We start from the raw sequence: 27,525 nt of genomic DNA on the forward strand, positions 1-27,525 counted from the left end.
GGCCTTTCAATGTGATTTTATTCAATTCTTCATTTACAAGGTTTCACGGTTAAAATCACTTGCTTTTGGACATGACAAGGGAATGACAAGGCAAATGTATGGAGCTCAACGATCCGGTGCTTTCACAACATGCACGACTTTGTAAACCAATTACATCACTAGAACCAGTTAATATCAACGTCTAACACTAAAGCAACACCAATATAATTTGCTCAATGTGGAGAACTTTTCCATTGCAGAAGGGAAGGGTGGAGGAAAAAAAGCCTGGGAGATGGGTGATGTAAAATGAGATACGGCAGCTGTGTGAGACGAGGTTATTTTATGCAACTTCCTCCTCTCCCTCCTCTTCAAATTCGCCCTCCTCCGCGGTGGCGTCTTGGTACTGCTGGTATTCGGACACCAGGTCGTTCATGTTGCTCTCGGCCTCAGTAAACTCCATTTCATCCATACCCTCGCCTGTGTACCAGTGGAGGAAGGCCTTGCGGCGGAACATAGCGGTGAACTGCTCAGAGATGCGCTTGAACAGCTCCTGGATGGCCGTGCTGTTGCCGATGAAAGTGGCGGACATTTTGAGGCCCCGTGGCGGGATGTCGCAGACAGCGGTCTTCACGTTGTTGGGGATCCACTCCACGAAGTAGCTGCTGTTCTTGTTCTGCACGTTCAACATCTGCTCATCCACCTCCTTCATGGACATTCGACCCCTGAAGATGGCGGCAACGGTGAGATAGCGGCCGTGGCGGGGGTCGCAGGCGGCCATCATGTTCTTGGCGTCGAACATCTGCTGGGTGAGCTCAGGTACTGAGAGGGAGCGGTACTGCTGGCTACCCCTGCTGGTGAGGGGGGCAAACCCTGGCATGAAGAAGTGCAGACGGGGGAATGGCACCATGTTTACTGCTAGTTTGCGGAGATCGGCGTTAAGCTGGCCGGGGAATCGCAGGCAGGTGGTGACCCCGCTCATGGTGGCCGACACCAGGTGGTTGAGATCTCCGTAGGTGGGAGTGGTGAGTTTCAGTGTGCGGAAGCAGATGTCGTAGAGGGCTTCATTGTCGATGCAGAATGTCTCGTCTGTGTTCTCTACCAGCTGGTGGACAGAGAGGGTGGCGTTGTAGGGCTCCACCACGGTGTCAGACACTTTGGGAGAAGGCACCACGCTGAAGGTGTTCATGATACGATCGGGGTATTCCTCACGGATCTTGCTGATGAGCAGGGTGCCCATCCCAGAGCCAGTGCCTCCACCCAGCGAGTGAGTAAGCTGGAAGCCCTGGAGGCAATCGCAGCTCTCGGCCTCTTTCCGAACCACATCCATGACAGAGTCCACCAGCTCTGCTCCTTCTGTGTAGTGACCCTTAGCCCAGTTGTTCCCAGCTCCACTCTGACCTGTAGGTCAAAAATATTCCCCTTTATTTATGATTCACAGAAAAAATTAAAAACAGTGGATTCACATTAAATTTGCCAAGTATACCAAAAACGAAGTTGTCAGGTCTGAAGATTTGCCCGAATGGTCCAGATCTGACCGAGTCCATTGTACCGGGTTCCAGGTCCACTAGGATGGCACGGGGCACATATTTCCCACCTGAAAATATTGAGAAATTATTAAAACCAGGAAGTCTTATTATTGTTTAGCATTGCTAATGCTGGATCGGCAGCCTACCTGAGGCCTCATTGTAGTAGACGCTGATCCTGTCTAGCTGCAGGTCGCTGTCTCCATGGTAGGTACCAGTGGGATCAATGCCGTGCTCATCGCTGATCACCTCCCAGAACTGTGAGGAAAAACAGGCGTGGTGGTGAGTGAAGTAAAACAACAAGTTAACTTTATTTCACATTTTTACCTACTGGTATAAAAACATATAGGAAATTTGCCTTTGCAGAAATATAGGGTTTATAAAAAAAGCAAACTAAATGGTGAGAAACAGATCCAAAGAGCAAAGCATCAGTCTGAAACACTTTCTCAGAATTACTTCTGATGGCAATGATCTGATAAATAACTCTTTGCATATTACATATAAAAAGAGACAAGAGTCTAATATTTAGACGTAGAAAAGTGTGATTATAATTGGTCAAGCAGAAAATATTTAACTGAAAGTGGTTTGATGAAAATAGGTCAGATAAAAGGGGGAGGGGAGGCTGCTCCTCCACTGACAGTAAGGACGCACAACACACGATCTGATTACCGTAAAAATTTAATGCTAGTCAGGAAATATATATTTATAAACATTTGATTTTATATTCATTTCTATAGCGATAGCCAGTTCACTTTTGTCACGATTAAAGAATTGCCACAGTGCACGCACTGCAAAAAACATCACGCGGTAAATTGATGATTAATGTTTCGTTGCATTTTGCATAGTCAAAGCGCTGCAACGATTTCTGATTCGCTGCACGGAGTTCCTTCTGGAGAATTCTGAGAGGGTGGATTAGTGGCTGCCGGCCGAGGTGCGTCTGCGTGAAAATCGGCACCAATCTTTCCACGATGCAAAAGTCTACACATATAAAACATTAACTACCTTTGCTCCGATCTGGTTTCCGCACTGGCCGGCCTGCAGGTGCACAATCTCACGCATTTTGGGCAGAGAAATGGGAGGATGGTCGAGTCGATGCTGGAAATCTGAGAGATACACAGGATGATGGCTCCCTACTGCAGTCGATGGTGCAGGATTTGTTGCTCCGCCTTTAAGATTCTCTTCATTGGCTTGAAACTGTGGTGCAACCTGACGTCATCGCCATGGCAACCAAAGACTGGAGGAGCCAAAACCCCGTGGAAATGGTGGATAGGATGCGAGGAGCTGCATCACTCCTCTAGATTCTCTCACGAACCGACTGACCCGCTGCAAAACATGAACATGAAAACTGTGGGAGGCAGTTTGATCAGTTTGGCATGAAGTTAGATAAAACGTGTAAACATCAGTTTTATTTAGAACTTCTTTGTGTTTCAAAATACAATGATACTGAATACGAAATACTTTTTTAGGTGGCATACTGGAACTTTAGCATGTTGGTGTGAACAGAAAAGGACCCAAGAATCAGCTGATATTGATGCAAAACATTTCCCTCGCTGGTTCCCTTCAGTCTTATCAAAACAGCACTTTAATTGCTGTTTATTGTCTCTTCAGCTTTGCAACTCGGCATCAGATTACAAAGAGAATTTTTTTATATATATATGACTTATTCTGCCCGACTAACAATGCCAAAAAAAGAAAACAAAATGTTGCCAAAACAAGTTGATAATGGGAGGGTGACATTGATGTATTATATTCAAAACTGCTTTTAATATAGCTTAAAACTTAAGTAATGTATTCAGCATTCATCAGCTCACATGGTGTTTAAAAGCAACACCAGGTACTGAATTTAAATTATTAAGCATTTAATATTCATAAAAAGCACAACTATTTAAATGATATAATTAACAAATGCCTAACAATCTAAAATAACATGTTCACAGAGTAAAAATGGTCACCAAAGCCTAAAAATACAACCTCTCTTCTAACAGAAACTTTAAATCTGAATGCTCCCTCTCTTTAATCTATTTTTGGCTTCCACCGTGTTACAGGAGAGTGAAAAAGATTAAAGCACAATAAAAATAAAGAAAGAATAAGGTAGAGCAGCACTGAGATTTTGACAAATATTATTAAAAGCACAGCTGTTTTCAAAAGTATACATACCCCTGTTAAAATTTATTGTTTTTGTCGTGTTAAAAATTAGATCGAGATGAAGCTTATTCCACCTTTGATCTGACATGTGTCCTTTGCAATTAAAAAAAAATTATCTAATGTGTTTAGTGTAATAAATGTGCACAAAAAATTCTCTGACATAGCTGCCTAAGTTTACACACCTTTAGACATCTTGAAGCTGTTATGATTTAAGTGATTGAACTAATTTATTTTCATTTTAGTTTCTGTGTTGAGTATTTTCTTATGGTTTATTTATTTGCTTAGCACTTGCCATTTTAGTGTATCAATTTAATGTGCTAGACTGGTAGAATCAAAGGTGTTTTAATAAAGTATTGGTTAAAGGTTGCAACCAGGAAAATGCAACTTTGAATTTTTTATTTAATATCAAAAGATTTTCTGCAAATATGTAATTTAACTTGAAAGGTGGGAAAAGTTGCATTCATCTTGTTTTTTTTAAAGCCACAAAAACCTCATATTTTGCCAATGATGTGAAAATTTTTAAATTAAGATTTCAAGCCAATTAATTTCCAAATTCACTTGCCAACGTAGTGAGGCCACAGTCTGAACCTAAGTGATAGTTTGAAAGCAAAACTGCAGTCACTAAATTCACTCATACATAAAAAATAGTTGAACTATTTATATCTCACTTTCCTCTGATCTGATGGCCATTTGCCAGAGAACATTGTTTAGAGCTCCTATTGTTCAAAGCAACAGGAGCTTTAAACAATTCAAGCAGCTTGTTGTGCTGCTTTGAACCGTCAACACAGATGTCAAAACTGAAACATTCAAATTTATGTCCTGAAAGATCACATTCCAGCCTTGTAGAAAGTTACCAACCGGTTTTAAGTTCCTTCTCAACTGGCCAATGAGGCTTTATTTCCTGTTTGCCAGCCATGCTACATTCGGGGCTTTCTCACACTGCTGCATGACTGATGTTACACCCACAGAGGCCAAGCACAGGAAAACCAGGGACATTTGCCTCTTCTCATCAAGAACAATAGATCAGCTTGAAGTTAACACAAACAGAGACTCTAGGACGGCGTGCGTTGGAACCAAAGAGCTTTCTTTTTTAACACTGAGCGTTTGACATTCGTAAGGTAAGGATCATGTCTCTCCCAGAGGAGGATCTGACATGTCCAGTGTGCTGTGATATCTTCAGGGATCCTGTTCTGCTGTCGTGCAGCCACAGCTTCTGCAGAAGCTGTTTGAAGAAATGTTGGGACACAAGGACAAGGGAATGTCCAGTTTGCAGAAGGAAAGCGTCCAAATGCCCTCCTCTGTCCAATTTAGCCCTGAAGAATGTCTGTGAAGCTCTTCAGCAGGTGAGGAGGCAAAACTCTATAGAGGAGCAGGGGAGGTGCAGCTTACACGGGGAGAAGTTGAAGCTGTTTTGTCTAGCTGACGAACAGCCCATCTGTGTGGTGTGCCAGACATCCAAACTTCATAAAAATCACGACTGTTCCCCGGTTGAAGAGGCACTTCTGGACTGCAAGGTAAGGGAAATAAACCACCTTTTCAGAGAGCTGTTGAGAGAATGCGGTTCTACTAGTCCATCATGATTGTCAACCATTGTGTGAGAGAAAGAGACAAGAGCAAAAACATGCCTGATGTCATGATGTCTGCTGATTGGATATGTTTGGCTTCCAGGACAAACTGGAGCTTATGCTGAAAAGCTTGGAAAGCAAACTGGAGTACCTCGAGAGAAAACACAGGACCTCTGCTGACATGTTGGCATACATTAAGGTAAAACATGATTAAACGGAAGCAACAAGTATTTCCATAAAGACGACAGAAAACATTGAACATGTTTCTGATAATCTTCCTGACAGTATCAGACACTGACAACTCAAAACAAGATAAAAAAACAGTTTGAGCAGCTACATCAAGCCCTCTGTGAGGAAGAGTCGGTCCGGAGAGAAGCTGTGAAGAAGGAGGAAGAGGAGAAGACTGCATCGATCAAAGCAAAAATGAATGAACTTTCAGCAGAAATGCTTTCTGTCGCTGAGACCATGTCTGCCATCAAAACACAGCTGAAAGAAGACGATATGATTATATTACAGGTTCGAGCTGCACAATGCTGCAATATCATTGAGGGTTAAAAACACACTTATGCTTAATGCTGTTTTGTTTCTTTCAGAATTTTAAAGCCACTCAGGGAAGGTAGGTTGCTAATATTTTAAAACATTAATGTTATAAAATATATGTATATTGTAATTGTTACTGTGTTTTAATCACAGGGATAAAGATATGGAGGATGATTTAGATTGCATGTCGGGTTTACTGTTAGATGCAACAAAACATCTCTCTAACCTGAAATACAATGTCTGGGAGAAAATACTGGACAACACTGACTATAGTAAGTATATTTAACAAGTGTATAACAGAAGAATTGTCCACTGCAAACCTGATTTGTAGGTGATAAATACTCTTTGGCTAATTTTCTGCTTTGTAGCCTCTGTAACTTTAGACCCAAACACAGCACACCCATGCCTCGTCCTATCCGAAGACCTGACTTCCCTCCACTACTCAAAGCAGCCCAGCTGTTGCCCTGACAACCCTGAGCGTTTCCACGTGAGTGCAGAAGTGGTAGGAATGAGCTCGCTCGGCTCAGGAAGCCACCACTGGGTTGTGGAAACAGGAAGTAATGAAGACTGGCTCCTGGGCGTGGCCTCATTGTCTGTGCCGAGGAGCGCCGAGGTCGCAGCTCGGCCTGAAAATGGCTTTTGGACTTTGTGCTTCCGGGACGGAGAGCTCAGAGCAATGAGCTCGCCACCCACCCTGCTGACTGTTACAACTAAGCCCGAACAGGTCAAAGTTCAACTGGATTACAACAAGGGAACAGTGACATTTTTTGACCCTGTGGACAATTTGCTCCTGTATACTTTCACGCAGACATTCACAGAACCTTTATTACCATATTTTTATACACAGAGTAGTCACCCTCTGAGAATAATGCCAGAGAAGGTGCTCATCACCGTGCTGCGTCAGTAAGTAGGTTTTCTTTCTGTCTTTGTTCCTTTTTTAGTTTTCCTGTTCTCCCAAAACAATGTTCCTAAATGTCTGCCTTCATTTTATAAAGTTCTGGACACCAATCCTCATGTTTAAGCACAGAAACTTTCAGCTTTTAGTTCAAACCAACTCCATCCTCTCAAATCCAAGTAATCTCATTGAAACACAAAACTTTGCTTTTAGGCATTACATAAAAGACTCCCCTCCGCAAATAGAAAACAAGAAGTGTTTTGTAAAAGTATTCATATTTCTTCAGCTTTTTACATATTTTGCCACGCTAATAAAGCAAACTTTACTACCAGGACTGTTTGTTCAGAGGATTGTGGTATTTTTCTGCCGGATGTAGCCAGACCATGTTCTTCCACAGGTTAGTTATGTCACTAGTGGATATGGATTTGGACAGTTGTTTGTTTGAGGATATCAGAGTAAAGGAGGCCGAATATAAATCCGCATTACACTTTTCTGATTTTTATCTGCAAGAAAAAGACAACACCACAAAGCACCAATTTATTTTTTCACTTCGCAGTTATGCATTAGATCGGGAAGGTGGTGGCAGTTTTGAACCGCACACTCCTGCTATCTAAATTTATGGATTTGGTTAAGCTTTTTAAATAGCAACTAAAATCTCACCTTTTTACAGCTGCTTCTGCAACACTTAGTGTTATGGAAAAAATGTTCTACTTACTTTACGTTTACTAACTTACATAAAATGAAATGAAAGATATTTAGCACATTTGAGGTTCTAACTTGATGAAATGAGAATTTATTTTATTGACTATAAAAATCATTGTATCGTTTGACCTTTTAAAAAACTATTAACCCTGGTTATTCTACTTAATGAATGTTCAGATAGGATTTTCAGTGATTTTTACTTTTGTTGCTCCATTGTGATAACTCTGTGGAAGCTGCACTGACTGTATTAAACAGTACTATGTATCAGTTTGCACTAAATTTACACTGAAAGGGCTGTATGAATAGATTTGTATTTAGACCAGGAGTCCATGTTTTGTGCATCCAGAGCTACAAGTGGAGCTTTAGATTTAAAATAAATAATTTTATACAAGGACTTATTGTTTGTATAATTGTCAGTGATGGTCAAACAAAGTTAAAGCTAGTTTTAGATGTTTTGCAACATTTGGACTAGAACTAGGGATTTTTGTCAGTTTGCTAAATAAGTGATTTTAAAAAATTTATTTATTTTTTCTCATTAAATAAAACAATCTGTACAAGTTTCCTTCTTCTCAAACTTGATGCTATCTTTTTTGAAGGTCCGTGTAACATTTAGCTGCCCCAAGATCAAAAATTGTTATTTGGATTGTGCGGGTTTAGGCTCCTGATTTAGTTCCAGGAACACAAACTGAGCCAAATATTAAAATATGTGAACAGTGTCATTATATCTGATGTGTTATTTAGAAGATCGGCCGGTGTTTTTTTTGTTTTTTGCTCATAGGACAGTAATAGAAAATACTGTGATGTATTTTACCCCTGTGTGTAATTTTGCTGCTGTCTTGTGTTGGTGACCAGTAATAAAGATTCTTTGTCAAGATCTTGGCTGATTTGTCTTATTTTTTATTGTGAGATGTACATATTTGGGATTAGCTCAGTGAATATGAAGAAAATAAAGCCAAATTCACGTACAAAAAAACCAAACAAACAAACAAAACAAAGTGTTTAATTTCTGTTCAGGTGACTGAATGGAAAGTCATCTACTGTAGATCAAAACATATTGTTGTTGCACAAAACACAGTGGCATAGCAAAGGAAGATTTGACAAAACTTCATATCTTAAATGACAGAATTTATTTTTTATGGTTTATTTTTAGACACAAGAGGGCGCCAAACCCAAACAATTGACTTGTGAGTAAAAGTTATCACATGCCAACACATTTCATGTCATAATGAAGTTGCTACAATGTCAAGCTGAAATGGACAAACTTATATTATTATATCATTACACGTTTTCTCAAAACTGCTTTTATTTACTTACTTTAATTTATTTACTTGGCATGGAAATAACATTAGATCTAAAAACATTTCTAGAGGAAAAAAACTCCTTCAGTCTATTTCGTTACAGTAAATTTTGTCTTCATCATGTAGTCTTACAGATCTAAGCTGATGGATTTTGTGTGGATATATTTTTATTTTTTTCTGTGGTGATGCAGGAAGTGAACTTCTTAATGCAAGCATCTGGAAGGAAAGGAACCTTCTCCAGACGGGACAAGTAGACAAGTGGTTGGATAGTGCTGCTAATGTTTAGAAAAGCAAAGCCAACGGGCTGCACATAGCAACGAAACACATCGGGGGTGTAATGATCTTCAAACGGAAACAGTGCAACAAGGGGCAAATAGTTGAAAATAATGATACGGAGGATGGAGAGCACCATGTTGAAAGCCTTCTTCTTCATGGGATGCATGTCGTCTTTCCCGACGCCACGAGATTTCTTCAGGACCCATAATATGCTGGCATTACAGACCACCATCCAGGTAAAAGTTGCAAGGACCTCGCCGGTGAACACCTTCTCGAAGTTGGGAAAACCGCCCACCATCTTGGCTGTAGAGTAGGCGACGGTGAGGCAGAGAACCAGAAGTGTGAGGCTTAATCTGTATTTGATGGGTTTCAGCTGCCCAAACGTGATCGGGAAGAGCACTGCCACAAATCGATCCAGGCAGATGCAAGAAAGAAACAGTGGGCCGCTGGTGTCTTTAACACCGAAGGAAAACTTAACGGCTGCCCAGACCTCTTTGCTATGCCAGATGTAAAGATTTAAAAAGTTGAGGGGGGTCATGGTGCCAAAGTAGGCATCCATGAAGGCCAAGCAACCCAGGAACAGGTCTGAAGTGGACGGTTCTTTGCGATTGTGGACAAGAATTGCAATGACAAGCAAGTTGGCAGGTATTCCCACGATTACATTGACGATTTGTATGGTCAGGTCAAACAGAACTCCCTCAAAGTACCGCTCACAGCCATCAAACACGCTAAAATGTTTAACAGTGGCGTTGACATTAACTGTGGTGTTGTGAGGGACTTGTGCAGAAACAGAGGTTGAGTTAAGTGGCAAGAAGTATCTGTCCATGTTGACCAGCAAACGCACAAACTCTGAAAGAGAGAACGGAACAAAAGTCGTGGTTGTTATCCAACTTATACAACAGCGAGAAAGGATTTTTTTTCATGAAAGCCCAGAGTTATCTTGATGATTTGTTTCATTCTCTTAGCCTTTTCCCAACTGAGCAAAACTCCAAACTGTCACATCAGATACTTTGGAGTTCTTTATTAGTCCCCTTGGGTTGTGATCTCTGAGCAGTCGAATCTCAGCAGGAACAAAGTGGCTGCAGAGGCAGCTGTTAGACAGTAAAAACATGTTACAAACACCAACAGGCCCTCTCCTCAGGCTGTTATTTTGTTATTGTGTCTGTGTGGGCTCTCCTCCGGGAAACACGACTCCCTGAACGAGAAGATGTCTAAGACACTTCAGAGACGCCTTCATCCTTTCATAGGAGAATAAAAGAGCATCAACTCTCAGTTTTAAACAGCAAAGGTCATACTTTGCGCGCCGACAATAAATGATCGTAGATGTTCTAGAGGTTTTTAAAGGTCAGTTGCTACGTGCGATTGTTTCTAAAGCTATTTCTGAACAAATAATTATATAAAGGGAAATAAATTTAATACATTTGAATGATGAAAAGCTGATTTAATATATGAGGGTCACATAGGTGTTGGCTGCAATCTCTGTATATTTTCCTGGAAGTAGGAACACAATCTTCTCTGCAGATTGTATTTAAAGCTAGAAAACTGTTTGCTGCAACTCTGATTATTGCTCTGCACACAATCTGAAACTTAAACACTCTCTTAAAGTCATTACACCTGAGCTGCCTCCAGCTACAGACTACTGAGACCAGCCTGTGATTATTCCTTGCCATCAAGGGGACTGATTTGCTTTATTGTAGACCTTTTTTAGCCTCAGCCCCCCTGCGAATGGTGTTTCCAACCTCCCTCTGCTCCAGGCCTCACCTCAGGCCAGTCACACTCCTGTGGGATTAATCACACCTGCAGAGGACTGAAGTTTTTAACCAATAAGCTTTTCCTTCGAGATTACAGACAAAGTCAATTGTTTTCTTTTTCTTCAAGCACATCTTTTGACAGTGAAATAAAAAATGCCCAATCTAAAAGATTGGCTGTTTGTTAGTCTACAGCATGAGTAAATTTGCAATTTTCAAGTTGTTGAAAAAGTGACTCGATCCATTTGCATATAATTTAATTATTTGTGTGCCTGATTTATAAGGGGTGAAGTTTGTGCTATCAAGATATAAAAGTAAACTTTGTAAAAAGAATTTTTAATGTTTGCGAATGAGACATTTTCTGTCATAAAAAAACATTATAAATTAACATTTTAAATTGTCTATACTTATTGGTACGCACCAAACAGGTTGCCAGTCAGTCACGGGGCAAATGATTTAAAATAATATTCATTAATTGTACTGTAATATGTATTTGAACATGCTTTATTTTCATTGCCGTATGCTAAATTGGCAATATTGCCTTTATACCTTTAAAATATGCTAAGAATCACAATAAGCATCAACTTTACACACACTTTGTCTTGACACTCAAACTAACCGTCATTTATAATGAAGGTGAACAAAAGTTGAAATCCACATGAAAGTAAAAAAAAAATGCAATAGTTTCCTTTTGTAAGTTAGACCTACAATTTTACTCATCTTCCCTTTTTGCAGCAGATAATGAAAATAAAATACTTCACTGATCCCAAAAGAACATTTTATTTGTTACATATTCTCATAAATTCTAGTAAATAAAGTCAACCTTTAATGGATAGAATAAATCGATTCTCAAACTCAGTTTTAGTGTATTTGTTCAGACACTTTTCATGACACAACCATCAAAAAAATCTGCATATAATTGTTAGACTTCAGAGTTTATACTCACCGGTTTGGTATGTTCTTCTGTCTTGGTCCCTACGATTGATGCAGGGTGTTGTCCAAAGGCGCTTATATATCTGTTGTCTGGTGTGTCATCTGTTTGACGCCAACCGGTGAGGGAGGAACATTTAGATATCAAGAGAAAATATGGACCTCTTCAGTTGAGTGCTTTCGATTTTATTTTTTTTATGTGGGAAGGTTCTTTGTGTGTCAAAGGATGGTTATCATTTTTACAGATTTATCTACAGGCCAGATGTTTCTGTGTCTCTATCTTGATTTAAATTTCCAAACATTTTCTGCTAATTTTATCAAGGAGTTTGTTTGCAATGCATGCTTCTGCGTCCTCCCTTCCTATTTGAATATTTAGCATATGGACTTTGAAAAGATCAGCCCTCCAGATTTCACAGAGAAGAATCTGTTTGGTTTTAGCCCTCTATCACTGGAGACATTTAGTTCAAAGGCACAGATGGTTTTAGAACATCTCCACGTCCTGTTCATGCATCCAAAAGAGGATGAGAAAACTTAAAACAACAGGTCACGTAGGCCGTCTCTGCAGTGTCGATTAAAGGGACGGAAAAAAGGAATTGGAGATGTGTGTGTCAGCGGGTATTAGAGGCGATCGTTCCTGAGAGTGGCTAATTGCATTTGAGACACTGTGTAGGTAAGCAGGACCCAATGTTCTGTTCCCATGTGGGGAGATGAGACAAAACCCACGATGATTGTTGCACTAATGTGTAAATCACACCAGAGAGATGTACAGAAACCAGTGTGAATTGGTTGCACTGGCTCTGTTGTGCCTGAGGGGGCAGTAGTGTACCGTATTTCACATGGATTTTACAATCACTTCTAAAAAGGACACTTTTACGATTTTTTATGTGATATATGGTGCATATAATCTACAAATGGTGTTGGATTTAGAATCTGTGATCTGGCTCCTCCTTTTCCATTAAAAAAATAAGAGAAACAAAGAAATGTAACATAAGCATGTAGTTCCGAACTGTCAAACAAACCACAATTATTTTGTCAAATCTTGTCAAATTATACTCCCTGTCTTCATTCTGTCCTCTTATTTTTATTATACAATAACTGCATTCTAAAACAATTTCCTTCTGTTTCCTACTACTTTTTTACATCTGTCTCCCTCTACAATTTAAATGTTTACCCCATATTCTTCTGGCCTCCCCCTCAACATAAATGCTGCCTCGCTGGAACAAATAACACTTTGAAATTATGTAAATATTAAATAAAAACCTTAAAATGTTAATAAAATGTGAGGAAATTCATCAGATCAAATCAGAAAATCTATTTCTTTTAGATTTCAATAAAAATAAATTGTTGTTTAGGGTGGCCCAGCACTCTGCAAGCTGAGCCAAATCTTATACAAATAAAAAGTCACATGTTTATCTCACGCTTGTCTCACATGCATAAATGTTTTCATTAATTCTGCAAGGCGACATTATGTGGTTAGGTTTTTGCATGTATTTCTCTTCAGGCTGTCCAGATGCCGATGCCAAAATTATATTAGAAGTTGTTAGTGACAGTGTGCAGAAACCACCCACACAGCGGAAAGCCACACAGAAACTTCTTTGGTTCAGAATGAGACAATATAGGTTCATTTTATCTATTATAATGCGTCTAAAGCTGCAAACATGTTGAAAAGTGTGAAAGCTGAGCATTTTAATTATCATCCTGATGACTGATTGAATACCAGTTTGTCTGCTGAGGACATAGAGGGGCAAAAACTCTTGAGACAGTTTGTAGCAAAGATTAGCTTCCAGCCCTGCCAGGATGAAAGTCCTTCACCCACCCACCTGTGTGTTTGCATTCACATGTGACGTTAACACTGGTGGCAAAACAAGAGAACAAGGTGAAACAGTACTTTAGCACAAAACTTGGAATAAGGATAATAATCTTTTTTTTTTTTTTTACAACACATGTATGATGGTTTTAGTGCTTTGTTAATAATTACTTTCTCTCTACCAGTAAGTTGTCTGGTAAAGATCCTACCAATTGCTTTTCTGCTCATCTCTGGAACATCCGTGTGTGTTGACAAATGTTTATTGAGATCACATGGTGAGAGAAATTAAAAGCAGATGGACATAAACAGAGTGGTAGAAGTTAAATAATCTCATACTGCTGTAAACACATTTCTGTGAGGAGTTCTCCAGCAGTTTTCGACTTTGGAGCTTGGTGGATATTTGCCTCCGAAGGGAAGCTTACGTGCAAAAAGGAAGGTTGATAGGAAGGCAGCAAAAATTAGAAAAGGAAAGGTACAAACCTCTCTAACCATCTGGTTTCACCATTATCAGATCAAATAATCCTGCCAGTGCAGAAAAGCATAAAGCACAACGAAGAAGGAGAGAATGAGACGGGGGAAATGACATCATTAGTCTGTGTTTTGTTCATGACATTTGATGACACATAATAGCTTTGGTGAAATACTTATTAATTTGCATTTACATTTTTTTACCCAATAACTTTGCAGAATTTGTTTATGCTCTGCCATTAGTGCAAAGGTCATCCATTTAAAGAATACATTTTGTAAGATGTGCAACAATAAAAGTTGAAACTAAGCTAATGCTTTGCTGTAAAAACAAACAAAAAAAATGGGACATGGGGTTGAGCTCCCACTTCACTAATTATTACAATTATGCCATTTTAAGTGTGAGGTAATCACCATAATTATGGTTTGCCTGTCTTCAGGCGATTAAACAAACAAGTTTCATTTCGCATTTGCTTCTTAATGAAGTTAATTATGCAATGAAGCAACATGATGTCATGAAGCATTTGCGTGTTTTTCAATGCATGCAATCCACAGCGACAGGATGAGTCTCTTTATTTGATTCAGTATCAGAATGAATACCGAGTGTTTGAAAGTGATAAAAAACAAAATCAGCCTGCCTGAATTTTGACAGTGACGTATGAAGAAGCACAACTTTCATAAAAATAATAATGCAGGCAGCTCTTCCTCTGCATTATTTGACTTGTGCTGTCCATAATGTGCAAGTGATCTGGACAAAATATACAAGTTCAGCAGGCAAATCAGGTTTCTGCCAATACCTGGTATCTCTGTTTCAACTCAAGTTAGAGAAATTGGATATTTAACCCAAAGTTCACCGTCTTCCATTTCTCCTGAATGAGAGCACTGACTAGTAAGGGTTTGTCTAAAAAAATCTTGAGAATTAAAATTTACAAGGGCTTTTAAAATATTTTTTTTTTGTTTTTCACCTGCTCAGTCATCAGCTGAATTCAGGAACCTATAATGGAAAATCATTACTAAAAGGGGACAATTTTCAGACACCAATTAATTAGTTTTGTATTCTTCCAACTAAAACCATCTTTGTTCAGCACCAGACATTTTTAGGCAATGTTATTAAGAACGTTTTTCAATCAGGTTTTAAAGCACGTCTCCGAACTGAAACGTTTTAAATTATCTGTGGCCTTTTTATTCTAGCAAATTTGTCTATGTTAAAGCTTTTAGACACTAGAGATGCTTTTGACATGGAAGCTTACAGCTTTCTATAGTCAAGTCTGTTGTTGGGATTTATCAATCTGCATTGCAATGTATCTTCTTTTCGGAGACAAAACTTTGACGGTGATTAATTTCCTTTTAATAATCATTTTACTATAGTTTCTCATACGTTTTACATCTATTTGAATTATGTGTTCATCATCACTATCAGCCAAAAGCCCAAAACAGAACTAATTTGAATGTTAATACTTCTTACTGCTGATAATGCATTTTCAATATGCTTGTATCTATTTTTAGCTGTTAATTTGGGATCCCAGATAAAAAGTTGAACAGTAATTGAACATATAAAATTGTATTTGAAGATTTTCTGAACAGATTTCCAAAAGTAACAAACCCCAACAAATATGAAAGTAGTGCGTATTTGACAGTTTTTAGCATCTACCTATAGCAGTGTTTCTCAATAGTGCTGTGCATGTTTATGGTGTTTCCCTTCTGCTTCACTCCTGACTTGAAAAAGTGTGTGATTAACAGGCCTTTTCAGCACTTGATGGCATGTAGAGGAGGCCATGCTATCATTTGAATCAGCTGTGCTGGAACAGAAACACATCTAAAATATGCAGGGCGTGAATTGAGAAACACTGGTCTGTAGAAAGCTGAGCACTTTGGACTCCACTATTGATATTTTGCTACTTATCTATGGCTTGCTTTGTCAAAGTGAAGTGAGGAAAAATAGATTTGAAACAAAACTCCTCCTGCTTGTTTTCCTAACTTGACAGAAATCCAAATCTAAACAAACATATTAGTCATCAAACATACTAGAAATCATCTCTCCTTGGAATAAGCTGGAGCTTTTCTACTTTTGAAAGCAAATCTGGGTTTGATTTGAACTTATCACTGCCCTTCCATAGCAACAGAGATTTTAATTATGAACACTGCTGGGTGGGCAGGACATGTGGCGTGGCTTAAGTGGGAGCGAGAGAGCGTGCCAATAGTTGTGGGAATGAAGAGATAACACTGTGGGTCAGATGGCTATTTTTGCACTCAGGGCCAGAGTCCAACTCTGTGACACAAGCTTCTGGGGTCTATTGTGCCTCCGTAGTTCACAGGAATAAACACCTGCTGCAGTTCTCAGAATAATTATACACACTGCGAGAGCTTCCTAAGAGTGTGCAAAACGCCAAACACCAAAAAAAGTCTTATGTATGGATAATACATGGCATTATTATGCATATGCATATTGGAAATGCATTGCAATATTGTTTACCTGAGTAAACAACATGAGTAAACAAGTATTGTTTAGTATTGTTTACTTGTTTACATGAGTAACAGCTGAGAAGAAAATTTTTGTTTTCCTGCATAATAATAATAATAATAATAATAAATAAAGCCTGAATGTTTGAGCAAACAAGGTGATGTCAAACTACGTTTTCAACCAGATTTCTTAAGAAGCCCCCACACAGTAACAAGACTAGGATTACTGAGAATTCAATAGATAATAATCCAGAATCGAGAAGATCAATCCCTACTTATCAATATTTAAAATGAGAGCAAAGATTTGAGCTTGAACAAAACAAACTTTAACTCTAAATTAAGAAACACTTTTATAGCCAGGAACAAAAATCCCATGTTAAAAACACTGAGCTTTGTTTTTGCATTTATTGATCTCATTAGCAATATTTTTAAACTATGAAGCAAAACAAATGAAAGCATTTAGTAATCTGAACAAGATTTTGATCGAATGCATGTAGCTAAATGAACATGAAAGTTTTTTTTACCAGAGACAAAACCAGTCTTCCTCCATTTCTTTCTAAATCCTACAGAAAACAATAATCTCTGAACATTTCCCAACTTAATAAATCCGCTCAAATTGACACTATTTTTAAAAACATTCAGTGTAAGCTAATGTGAAAAGGTAAGATTAATTCTTAAAAATGTTTTTTTAAGCAGCTTTTACACCCAGTGCTAAAAAGAAATTAGCCAATACTGTGCGACAAAAAAGTATCTAATGCTTCATCATGTTTTAATTCAAAGATTTTCTCTCAAACATAAAACATTTCATCTATAATAATATTTGAACATTATGTATAGCGTTAGATTGATTGATTTATGATACAATCACCATGTGAGACGCTACACAAGAATGCAGACAACATCCCATTGTTTTCTAAATTGCTCATGTTGCCACTAAACATTTGCATTAAGCCTCTCCATCAATCATGAAAGCTCTTTCACGTTTCCAAGATGCGGGGTTTTAATTTGACCTCACAGAGGAAAACTTGACTTGTGATAACATTATTCTACGAAGACGCCTCTCCAGGGAGAATCACTCTCCTGCCAGCCGGCTGTCAGGGGCAGCAAGGCGAGAAGCACAGCTGATAGCCCGTCAACATGACCGTACATCTATCAGCTCCTTTCTGATACACCCTGACAGCGTCACTGACGGGGATTTGGCCGGAGAACACTCGGGGCTGCGGGGTCACATGAGAGCGCAGAAATGTTTCAATGGAAACACACTGAGTGTTTGTGCTCCATGTCGCCTTGTTAGGGAATTCAACCCTCGCTGCGACGAAAGAAACACATCTGTTTCCTGGCTGCATCTCAGAAGCTTTTATTTCACGTCAGACGGGGTAAAACTGTTTAAAGATGCAGGCAGTAGATTTTTCCTCCGACAGCTTCTGAATGAGGTATTTACAGATCTCACACACTCAAACCCAATCACCTACAAAAACAAGACATTTTGCTTTTACTGTAACACTCAAGTACCTCATTTCTCGTGAAGCAGCTCAGAAGGGTTCTCTGTGTTTACAGTAAAATCAGCATGTGAGAAATGCAAATGTGAGCCACAACTAAAACCAACATCTTTTGAAAGCGTCTAATTCCCTTCCAAGCTATGAGAGAACATTTATGTGTTGCAGCGCCATGAACTCATGTTGCCATGGGGAAAATAAGGCCTGATCAAATGCCAGTGCCATGGCCAGACTCAAAGAGCATGTTCAAAAAAACACAGACCTTTCTCTGAGGGGACTGGCAGACCTAAGGCCAGAATGCATCTAACTCTGACACACACAAAGCACTCACATCTGTCCACTAGTTCTTCCAATTTCTCTTTCTTTCTGGATGCTTTTTCACCTCATTGTTGACTAAAATTTTCCCAACTCTGTAGATGAAGTCATCAACTGGCTGCGAGAGCATCTGAACATAAATTTGTCTTGACAGCGGTGGAGAAATTTAAATGAGGAGTATGGAAACACTGTGAATTTATTTTTGCTTTCAAGTGGTGGTGCGAAGTGTGGCGTCTGAAATCTGCTAAAAGTCGCTGTTGCTACTTGAAACCATGAAGACGACTGACTGAACGTGTTCATGCTTTTACAGTAGGGTTATCTCTCGCTTTAAATGTTAATTTTGGAAACATTTACAGTGACTATATTAAATGCAGAGTAAATTTAGATAACATCCAATGGGATTAGAGAAAGACAAGGTGGGAAGTGACAATAACTTTATTTATAATCTATAACATGTTTGTCTAAGTGTTACCAGTTAACTTTCTGATATTCTAACCAGTAAATAAAATCCTAAACCAATTGTTGCACAAGTTAATCACAATTAATTGGAATATCACTGAAAAGTTAATTAATATGAATAATTCAGCTCAAAAGGTGAAACTTATGTCATCTAGATTAATTATTGTAATGACTCAAGTGTTTATTTCTGCTAAATTTGATAATTGTGAAAAACCTTTGTGCTTCAGAAATTTCAAATATTCCACATGAGCAACAACAACAAAAAAGTGCCACAATGTCATTGTGCTGTAAAGTTCAACATGTATCTGCCTAATACTTAGTCACAGCTCCTTTTGCTTGAATTATTTCATCAGTTCAGTGTAAAATGAAGAGGATCTGCTTGTGGCTCTGTGGTGTTTTTGAAGCAGGTTGCTTTAAGAGAAGCTTTCAGCTCGTCTAGATTGTTTGGTCTGGCGTCTCTCGTCTCCCTCTTGGCAATCATCCATACATTTTCTATGGAGCTTAAGTTAGGAGCGATTGCACACAGTGATACCATGGTCACTAAACCAGGTGCTGGTACTTTTGGTGGTCTGAAGGGTTGCCAAGTCCTGCTGGATTTACATAGAGCTTTCTCGCTAGACAGCTGTGCTGACTTTGGACTTGATAAAACACGGTGGACCAACAACAGCAGTCATAGCTATGAAAATCATCACTGACAGTGAAAGCTGCAACTTGGGTTTTGTGCCTCTTTGCTATTCCTCCAGATTCTGGAACCTAAACTTTTAAAATGAAATAAACTAAGAATCTATGTTGATTTAAAAGCAGTCCAGTCTACTCCAGGTAAGATGAGTCTGATGTTGTCTTTGGATTGGGAGGGGTTGTCTGGATAAAATACTTATAATAATTTATTGGCTCTTAAACACTTTTTCCTTCCACTGAACTTCCCATTATAGTACTCTATGAAGCCATGTGAACTGTGTCAGTCCCACAACACGCAGTTCTCACTGCACACCTAACACAGGTGTGCTGAGAGAATCTTTACCTCTTTTAGGCTAAATATTTTTTACAACACCTAATATAGAAGTCATTCCTCTTATTTTTGGTTGATACAATGTTACGTTTTGGCTTCAGTCAGAAATGCTACAGCATCCAACATTTTTTTTCTTTTTTGTAGCTCAATGAACCCCGCTAAGGAATGAAAAACAAATTTAAAATTCATCAGAGTGTAGTGGATTATCTACACATGCAAGATATGATCAGAAAAGCGAGATGCTTTGATATGCAGTCATGCAGCTCCTATAAAAGGTTCAATCTGCTGCTGAAAACCTCACATACTCTGCCTCAGGCCGGCGAGAGGCTGAGATGTGGAGGATGGGCTTCACCTGATGAAAATGCATTTCAGCATTTCGGTGTGGAAGTAAAGACGCCTGATTATTAGACCGTAGTATTGTGTGTGACCAAGGCCTGCAGGAGCTCACAGCGGTTCTTGCATCACCGCTCAGTCACGAGTTATCCTCATTCGTCTTTTGTTTCACATGGAGAGGGCAAAAGTCACATACAGGGGCTGCTGCTGGCCAGTTTGTAACCCGGCTCAAAGCTCAGGATCTTCAGCAGCAGCAGCAGCTGTTGCAGCGCGCGACTGATAAAAATATGAGTACGTGGAGGTATTTGACCCGCTGACCCCGTCTGCTGCCTCCAGTTCCATCATTAGCAGCACTGTGAGCAAAAATGATTGACTATTACACATTTGAAAAGAAAGAGGACATGTAAGATTATCAAAACAATTTGTATTTAGCAGGAAAGGAAAGATTAATACATAAGAAAATAGTTTCAAACGTGTTGTGTTTCAGTACATTTTTCACAGAGAATACATTGCTTTGGCTGTATGCAGCTTATTGACACAGAAGGTCCTTGAACTCTACTTATGGGCAAAGTTCACAGTATGTAGTTTGTTCAATAGTGTGTTTTGCAAGAAAAACTGTTTTGCTCAAACAGTCCTCGCCACTATCAGAAGAAGTCTGCTGCTAGGAGGGGATTTTTTTCACAAAAAGATGTGATGACCGGTGATGAAGATGATTGATTGAAGTTGATAAAATGCAAGAGAAACACCTTTGTTGTCTAGTGTTGTTCAACACGATTTTCCCAAGGATTTAAAACAACGCTGACAGCGTACGGTGCATCTGGAAAGCACTTATCACTGCACACTCTGCAAAACTGTCAACCAGGTGACTGATTAGCTGCCCAGAAAGAGCTAGTGTAAGAGGAAGAATCCTCAAAGTAAACATATATCATTTCAGCTTGGCGTCTCCACGGTGATCACATCAAATTTAAGTTTTTATTTAGAGTAAAGAGCCCGCCAGAGAAACACACACAAGAAATAACAGGCTCAGGTCTCCTCTGCAAGCCAACTCATATTGCTTTGCCTCAGAGAAAAAAATTCACAAATTTTCAGAGAAATTACAGCTGAAAGGAGGGCAGAGTGTTGAATACTGGTCATTTTTCGAGCAGTCAATGTCGCTTGAACTTAACGTGAAACAACCCCTGCAATGTTTAAGGAATATTATCTCTGTTATAACGTATTTGGAGTTTGATACATATTCATTCATTCAATTATTTTTAAATCCTGATTTTAATTTTCTGAGCTCTTCATTGTCAAACTTCTTCCTATCTTACCTTCAAACCAAAATCTGCCCGTCCTGAGGACCAGCAGCAGATTGATTTTTCCAGGCTTTTGTACCTCAACTGTTGAATGAGCTTCATCTATTTTGTTGAAAACCTTGACTCAATTAAAAGCAGCGGAACACATTCAAAGATATTTTTCCTATTTTAAAGTAGTTCCTGATATTTGATCTCTATATTGTTTCTGTTTTTCATCTTTTAAATCACTTTTTGTGACATATTTCTGTGAAAGGAATTATATAAATGAAACTTCTGACTTAACTGTTTAGTCTTTCAGCAGCAAACAAAAATCAGTACTATAAGAATATTTTAATTAGTGCTGTTCAGGTAAACCAATTTCTTATTAACAGTATAGTACTATGTTCTCTCTTTTGGTTTTAAATACTAGCATATTGCAGAATAATTTATCTTATCATGCTGTAATAAAATTAAACTCCGTGATGGTGCATCTTGTTTCTCTTTTTAACCTGCAGCTCCTGATTCTCTTGCTATTGCTGCAGTTACAAAACAAAACAAAAACAAAATTCCTGAAGCAATATTTCCCTTTGGGATTTTGGCTTTATTACTTTAAGCATTCTTATGATGAACCAGCCTAGCCTCTTCTCAGAGACTCTCCCATAATTGCTTAAAATTAAACAAAAGGTTTATTTATTTATGGAGAATGAGGATATTATTAGACCTAATTTGATTGTTTTTAGTATATATATCTCAAATAAGTAATGTTTACCTTGTGTGCAAAAAATAAACATCATAGTGTGACCTTTCTTTGTGTTTGAACTTCGGTTTGTACATAAACACATCTCTGCAAACGACAACCAATTATCCCTGATTGCTTTAAGCTCCGCCCTCTTTCCCAGATTCCACCGCATCCCCTGAAAAACTTATAAGAAGTGAACACATGACACTGGTGATGTCTTAATTATGACCCCCAAGTAAAGCTACTGAATAGGAAAATATGTTAAAATATTATTTTCAAAGTTGAAAATATTTTGACAGGTGAATGCTAAAAACAAGACAAGTGTACATCAATAAGAACAAGTCCTGTGAGCGCCTTCTTCACATTTTTAATAAATATAATTGGTCAGAAGCACTTTGCACCCATCTTTCGTCTCAACGAGACCGAGGCGACACCCGCACCCTCCTCCCCCCAGCGTCCAGTTGCGTCACGCGGCTACAAGGAGCGGAGCGGCTCGGCTGAATCACGCACACACACGCGGAAACACGCACACGGCCACCAGCGCCCACCGCGCGCAAACACAAAGTGTTTTATTTCCTTTCACTCCTTCTTCAGGAGTTTCGTTTGAAGCCGCAGACCGACGGTGTTCGCGGTGTCGCCGGCAGGTCGGAGAACTGAACTTCTTCCTCCAGAATCTCTGCTGAAAGTTGGATTACAGCGCAGCGACCTGAACTGAGAGGGAATAAAGCTGCTCAGAGGATGAGCGTCTGGGATATCAGCGGAGCTCAGTGCTGTCAACGGTAATTTGTTCCATTTTTATTATTATTAATGCTATTATTAGAATTATTATTATTATTCGTATTATTACCAACAGTAGTAGTTATAATAGCATTTGTTTCATTTTCTTTGGGGTCAAGTTTACATTTCTTGATTTCTTTATTCTTTCTTTAATTCCAGCAAAATTCACTTAATGCCTTTTATGCTCCATTATCAGTGCAATTCCATCAACACCATCCTTTCATCTGCAGCATCATAAACCAATCCCATGTGCAGAGAAGGAATTAGTGCATTTTGTCTGTGCAAACTGGTTTAATCTAAATAGCTCCAAATGAATATAACTCGTTTAAGGTTTTTTTTTAATTTATATTTCTCAATTTAACTTAAAATGGGAGTGCAACAGTTCACATTAAAAAAATCCTGCCTTTTTTAGGCAAGTGAAACATAAAGTGTATTTATATTTTCCCAGGCATGATATTAATGTTAATTTTCACTATTTAATTTTTACAGACTAGAAAGGGAATCTCTTAGCCTTTTCTATATGAACAAAACCATGACGGGTAAAGTTCTGCCCTCTTTGTTTCTATAATTGCATGCCAAACACATAATTTTATAACACATTAAAGGTGTACCTAGTCCATGACATGTAACTGTAATTACACACCAGGGAAATGGTACTTCTTAATGCAGAGTTTAACAGTGAATAAATCTGAATTTGGTTGTTACGGGAGTTAATTGTCCAGGAACCATTCTGTTGTTAATTAGACTCACTTGAGCGGCATCACGCAAACCAACAAAAACATGTGGGTCCTCGGTCTCTTGTGCATCTCACTGAATTGGGTGTTTGAGAAAAACATGGTGCATTTTCTGATAAACACCTACCACACACATGTAAACAAAGCGTATTCATTAGCAGCACATCTGCTGCAGTAATGCTACAGAGCAGCACAAACACCAGCTTGGTGAGGAATCAGAGTCATGCTCTCCGCTGCGCCGCATGGCTGAGGGAGCTTTGGCTGCATACAGTCTTTGAAGCTGATTTGCAAGCATTAGTGGGCGGTGAAGGTGTTTCAATGAATACTGAAAGTAAATTAGTGAAGTTTTCCAACGCTTAAAGTGACCCTTGGCTCCGGGAGAGCTGTTGGACGCCGATGGATGACATCGGCCCAGATTGCTCACAGTTCAACTGTTTTTGTGTTTTAAAACATGGGATGTTGATTTTGGGCGAGTGTTTGCGCTTGGTCATTTATTTGAAGAGGTGACATGATAGAAACTCTGAAAATAAGGAGCCCTTTGGGGTGTTTTTTTGGTTCTGTGTGGGTCTATAAAATACATCTTTAGTTTTCATTTTATACATTTTTTATATATCTTTAGGAAAAGAAGGTTGTGAGGGATGGCTTGTAAACAGTAGGAGAGATGAAGCAAATACAGCTTTAAATTTTATGTGTTTCATTATCATATGATTCATTGACTTGCCTATAAATGCATAACAAGTCACTGATGTTATATGGTTAAAAATACTTCTGTAAATTAATAGTACCTTAAACATAATTAAATAATCATTAATTTGTTATGCATGCAAATATTTTTTTCTATATTTGTCTTGTCCTTATAGAACATGATTTTATTTATTTTTATTTATTTTTTACCTTTCTGTTCTTGTTAGAAAGAAAATGAAAAATTGAAAGCATTTAGATAGAATATATGACAGCCTATTTGGAGCAAGAAATCAAGATCTGTGAGACGGTGGCTTAATATGGGTGAGCAGTGTGAGACTTGACAGCTTTAGCCTTTTAGTGTGATAAGTATGAGGGTTAGTGAAATTGATAGGTGGGAACAGAGAATAAAAAGGTCTTGTGTTGTTTTTTTTTGGTTTTTTTGCCATCATTGCCTGTGGTAATAACTGAAAAAAACAGAAGGCATTGAAGAAGAGAAAGGACATTTTGATTTGAGCGAGACAAACCGTGAGTAAAGAGAGGAGAGACAACTAAAGGAAGTTAAAAGAAGAGCTTCAGCTTGGTCTTATCTATAGGAGATGAGAGAGAGTAAGAGTGCTGGTGTCGGTCCACATCAAGTGACCATGAGCATCATGTGGGTCACTCCAGGTTCTGATTCAGCTGGACCCTCACAATGAACCTTGCAAGGCTAATAATAGATTCCACAACAATGAACCGTCGGCCCAGATTGTGACAGAACTCTGATAAGAGTCTGTCTAGATTTGAATGCCTCTGTTCTCGTAACACCTGAACAAAAATACACAGTTTTTCAGATCCTGAGGGCAATTTGTTGAACTGCAAAGAGAAGAGTCTTGCTACCAGGGATCATATTGGGATGTCAGAGAATCTTGGATGGTGGTTTTAATGTTATAGTGATTCCAAAAGGAAACAAAATTATAAGGATGAATTATTTTCATAGCTATTCCATTGCTCACCCCATCACTGTTGATTTAACTATTGATTTAAAAAAGATAGTTTTGTATTGGTTCTGCCCCAGTTCACTGTATGTTTTGATGATTTCCCACTTTGGATTCAGGCTGGATACAAATTAACTACATTTTCTTGAAGAATGTTAAATATGCAATGTTGGTCTAACACCAGAGGACGAGAGTAAGACAAAATTAAAATGTTAGAGTAATATTATATTAGCACAATTAGACAAACGTAGCAAAATGCACAATACAACCAGATCATGCCAACCTTTAACCTGGTTAAGCAACACTTTTTCTGGGTTCATCCGTTTTATTTTCTCCTCTGAGACGTCAAAGACTCACTTCCTCTATCGCTTCTGTTTGCTTCCTGCAGAAGAGCATCAATAAGAGCTGAGCACCCAATCAGAAGATGACTTAATGTAATGTGTAAAGATACCTCACGTTAGAATAGTCCAATAATCTACATGCATTCAATTCTCACGTTCTTTATATTTCAAGGTGAACAAAAATCCTATAATCATCCTATAATTATTTCCAGACTGGGGCTGGTTTCACATTCAAAGTTGTAATCATTGAAAAGTTCACATTTTAGAGTTTAAACCAATCAATCTTTAAAGTTGTGCAGTTTTTATAAAGCTTTTTAAATTATATTTAAAAAATGGGCAAATAAGATTATTCACTTATATTGCTGAATTGAACACTTGTCACTGTCATAAAACATTCATGATCTGTGTATAAGAAGAGGTGCAGTATTTAGAGAAAATTATTTGTTTTGATCTACTCAGTAACACACAGCGGTGCTTGTTGACCTTTGCCATTACCCTCTAACCTCTTTTTTCTTAAAAGTCATCTCAGAAAAATAAATTTTCCTCACGTTTTTGTAATCTGAAACAAAGCAAAGCAAAGATATTTTATTAGACTGCTCAAAAGCAGTAGCAAAGAGAGTTGTCCCAGTCAAAGTAACGACAACCGACAGGTTTTAATTTTTTTATTTGACTGATTATTTTGCTAACTGTATTGTCTCTAAGGGAGCTTTTTTGGCTGACCTCTCACACTGTACCAACAATATCACATTGATCTGTACAGTTTGTTTACAGGCTGACCCCAACTTTCTAAAATCTCCGTTTCTGTTGGATAGTTAGATCTGTTTATCTAAGCCGGAGTTCAAGCTGAGATGCTAAAACTCTGGCAAAGTAATGACACAGCAGGAAAGACAAAGCATGGTCTGAAATACCGCATGTCTTAGCAGGTTTCTGGTTCTGTGCACACAATGCTCATTCAGAGGGCGTTCCTGTGCTGCCAGACCCGTGCGGTTACAGATTTGGAAAGCTTTGACCATGAGTGAGCGTAAATCTAGACGTATGATTGGAGACTCCAGGAAATCAAATTTGAAATTTCTGATAAACAATAACATGGCAATTTATTTCCTCAACATCCTCTTTAGGGCAGCTCCACAACATTAACTCGCATGATGTGCTTAATTTTATTTAATTTATTTATTGCTTCTCTTCCAAACTGGAAACTTAAAAAAATAATTCCAGTATAAATGAGTTCTTTAGAGAAATCAATCTTGCATGTGAACCAATTGGTATTTGCAGCAGAATATATTTTGTGGTTAGATCAAACTTTTTTAAATGGAGTTCTTTCATGGGGTCAACTTAATGGCTGTACTGGGCGGCTAATTTCTGTGTTTGAATTCAGTTGGAAAACAATCTGAAACAAATAATTTCACCAGGAGCCTAGTTGAATGTCCCTGTGGTTGGTTGTTCTGGCTCATTACCAAACTGATTTCATCCACCTAAATGGACAAATTAAACTTGTAAATGCTTTGTGGAGCTAAAGCATGAAGGATTTGGTTGTGTTGACCTCTTTGAAACCAGAATCACTTTAAATTTCAGCTCTGCAGAATCCACTGGAACATCACAATGGGCAAAAAAAGACCTCCTACGACAGACATATTGGTACATTTAGATTTTTAATATAAATTTATGCCTGGCAAATATCTTTGAAATTCTTTCAGGTGAGGAGTAATTAGGACATCTCTAAGTTTACTTTTGCTTGAAATAGCTAGAGTCACACAGTGCTGCGTCTCTTTTGGTTACACATGATAAGAAAACCATTGCTCAGCATGTTGAAGTAGGTTTGCCATGTTTAAACCTCTGACATTTACTTTCGTCTGCTCCTCCCAGCTAAATCCAGACTGATCACCATGGTAGGACTGAAGGAGCTAAGAGCTAAAACATTACCTGAGAGGAAACAAAGGCCAGAACTTCTGGAATAATGTCCTCTGAACAAATGAGTCTGATATAGAATGACTTTGGGCACCAGAAAAGATGACATGTTTGTTATAAAATAAGTGCAGCGTTCAATGAAAAGAATCTCA

The 27,525-nt window shown here is 38.5% G+C and overlaps 4 protein-coding genes across 5 annotated transcripts in view; 2 read left to right on the forward strand and 2 right to left on the reverse strand.

Annotated features, from left to right (window-relative positions):
* Window positions 1–2,674, reverse strand: LOC122821906 (tubulin beta-4B chain-like). Its single transcript, XM_044100215.1, has 4 exons — window positions 2,505–2,674; window positions 1,652–1,760; window positions 1,463–1,573; window positions 1–1,377 (listed from the first exon to the last, which is right to left on the reverse strand). The coding sequence occupies exons 1-4, from the start codon at window positions 2,559–2,561 to the stop codon at window positions 320–322; spliced, it is 1,335 nt and encodes a 444-aa protein (XP_043956150.1). The 5' UTR covers window positions 2,562–2,674; the 3' UTR covers window positions 1–319.
* Window positions 2,675–2,762: 88 nt separating this feature from the next.
* Window positions 2,763–8,222, forward strand: LOC122821905 (zinc-binding protein A33). The gene is made up of 6 exons (XM_044100214.1): window positions 2,763–5,161; window positions 5,316–5,411; window positions 5,498–5,728; window positions 5,806–5,828; window positions 5,906–6,024; window positions 6,121–8,222. Exons 1-6 carry the CDS (start codon window positions 4,775–4,777, stop codon window positions 6,657–6,659), a joined length of 1,395 nt encoding a protein of 464 aa, XP_043956149.1. The 5' UTR covers window positions 2,763–4,774; the 3' UTR covers window positions 6,660–8,222.
* Window positions 8,223–8,783: 561 nt separating this feature from the next.
* On the reverse strand, window positions 8,784–9,749 carry LOC122821907 (G-protein coupled receptor 183-like). Its single transcript, XM_044100216.1, has one exon. The coding sequence runs from the start codon at window positions 9,747–9,749 to the stop codon at window positions 8,784–8,786; it is 966 nt and encodes a 321-aa protein (XP_043956151.1).
* Window positions 9,750–17,663: 7,914 nt separating this feature from the next.
* LOC122821908 (glucagon receptor-like) overlaps window positions 17,664–27,525 on the forward strand; it is a 45,971-nt gene continuing 36,109 nt past the window's right edge. The window contains exons 1-2 of one of the 2 annotated variants that reach the window (XM_044100217.1): window positions 17,664–17,766; window positions 22,553–22,737. The gene's annotated coding sequence lies outside the window, so the exon portion shown is untranslated. Of the gene's footprint in view, window positions 17,767–22,439; window positions 22,738–27,525 lie in introns of those variants that run through there. The other variant, XM_044100218.1, reaches the window with a different exon arrangement.

This window comes from Gambusia affinis, linkage group LG19 (assembly GCF_019740435.1).
Source record: "Gambusia affinis linkage group LG19, SWU_Gaff_1.0, whole genome shotgun sequence".
NCBI classification, from domain to species: domain Eukaryota; kingdom Metazoa; phylum Chordata; class Actinopteri; order Cyprinodontiformes; family Poeciliidae; genus Gambusia; species Gambusia affinis.

Excerpts from the sequence above, each read along its gene's own strand:
- LOC122821906 (XM_044100215.1), bottom strand. The coding sequence starts at position 2,561 with ATGCGTGAGATTGTGCACCTGCAGGCCGGCCAGTGCGGAAACCAGATC. Across the intron at positions 1,574-1,651 it reads CTACTACAATGAGGCCTCAG|GTGGGAAATATGTGCCCCGT; the intron begins GTAGGCTGCCGA and ends CAATATTTTCAG. Across the intron at positions 1,378-1,462 it reads ACCTGACAACTTCGTTTTTG|GTCAGAGTGGAGCTGGGAAC; the intron begins GTATACTTGGCA and ends TTTGACCTACAG.
- LOC122821905 (XM_044100214.1), top strand. The coding sequence starts at position 4,775 with ATGTCTCTCCCAGAGGAGGATCTGACATGTCCAGTGTGCTGTGATATC. Across the intron at positions 5,412-5,497 it reads ACATGTTGGCATACATTAAG|TATCAGACACTGACAACTCA; the intron begins GTAAAACATGAT and ends TCTTCCTGACAG. Across the intron at positions 6,025-6,120 it reads ACTGGACAACACTGACTATA|CCTCTGTAACTTTAGACCCA; the intron begins GTAAGTATATTT and ends TCTGCTTTGTAG.
- LOC122821907 (XM_044100216.1), bottom strand. The coding sequence starts at position 9,749 with ATGGACAGATACTTCTTGCCACTTAACTCAACCTCTGTTTCTGCACAA.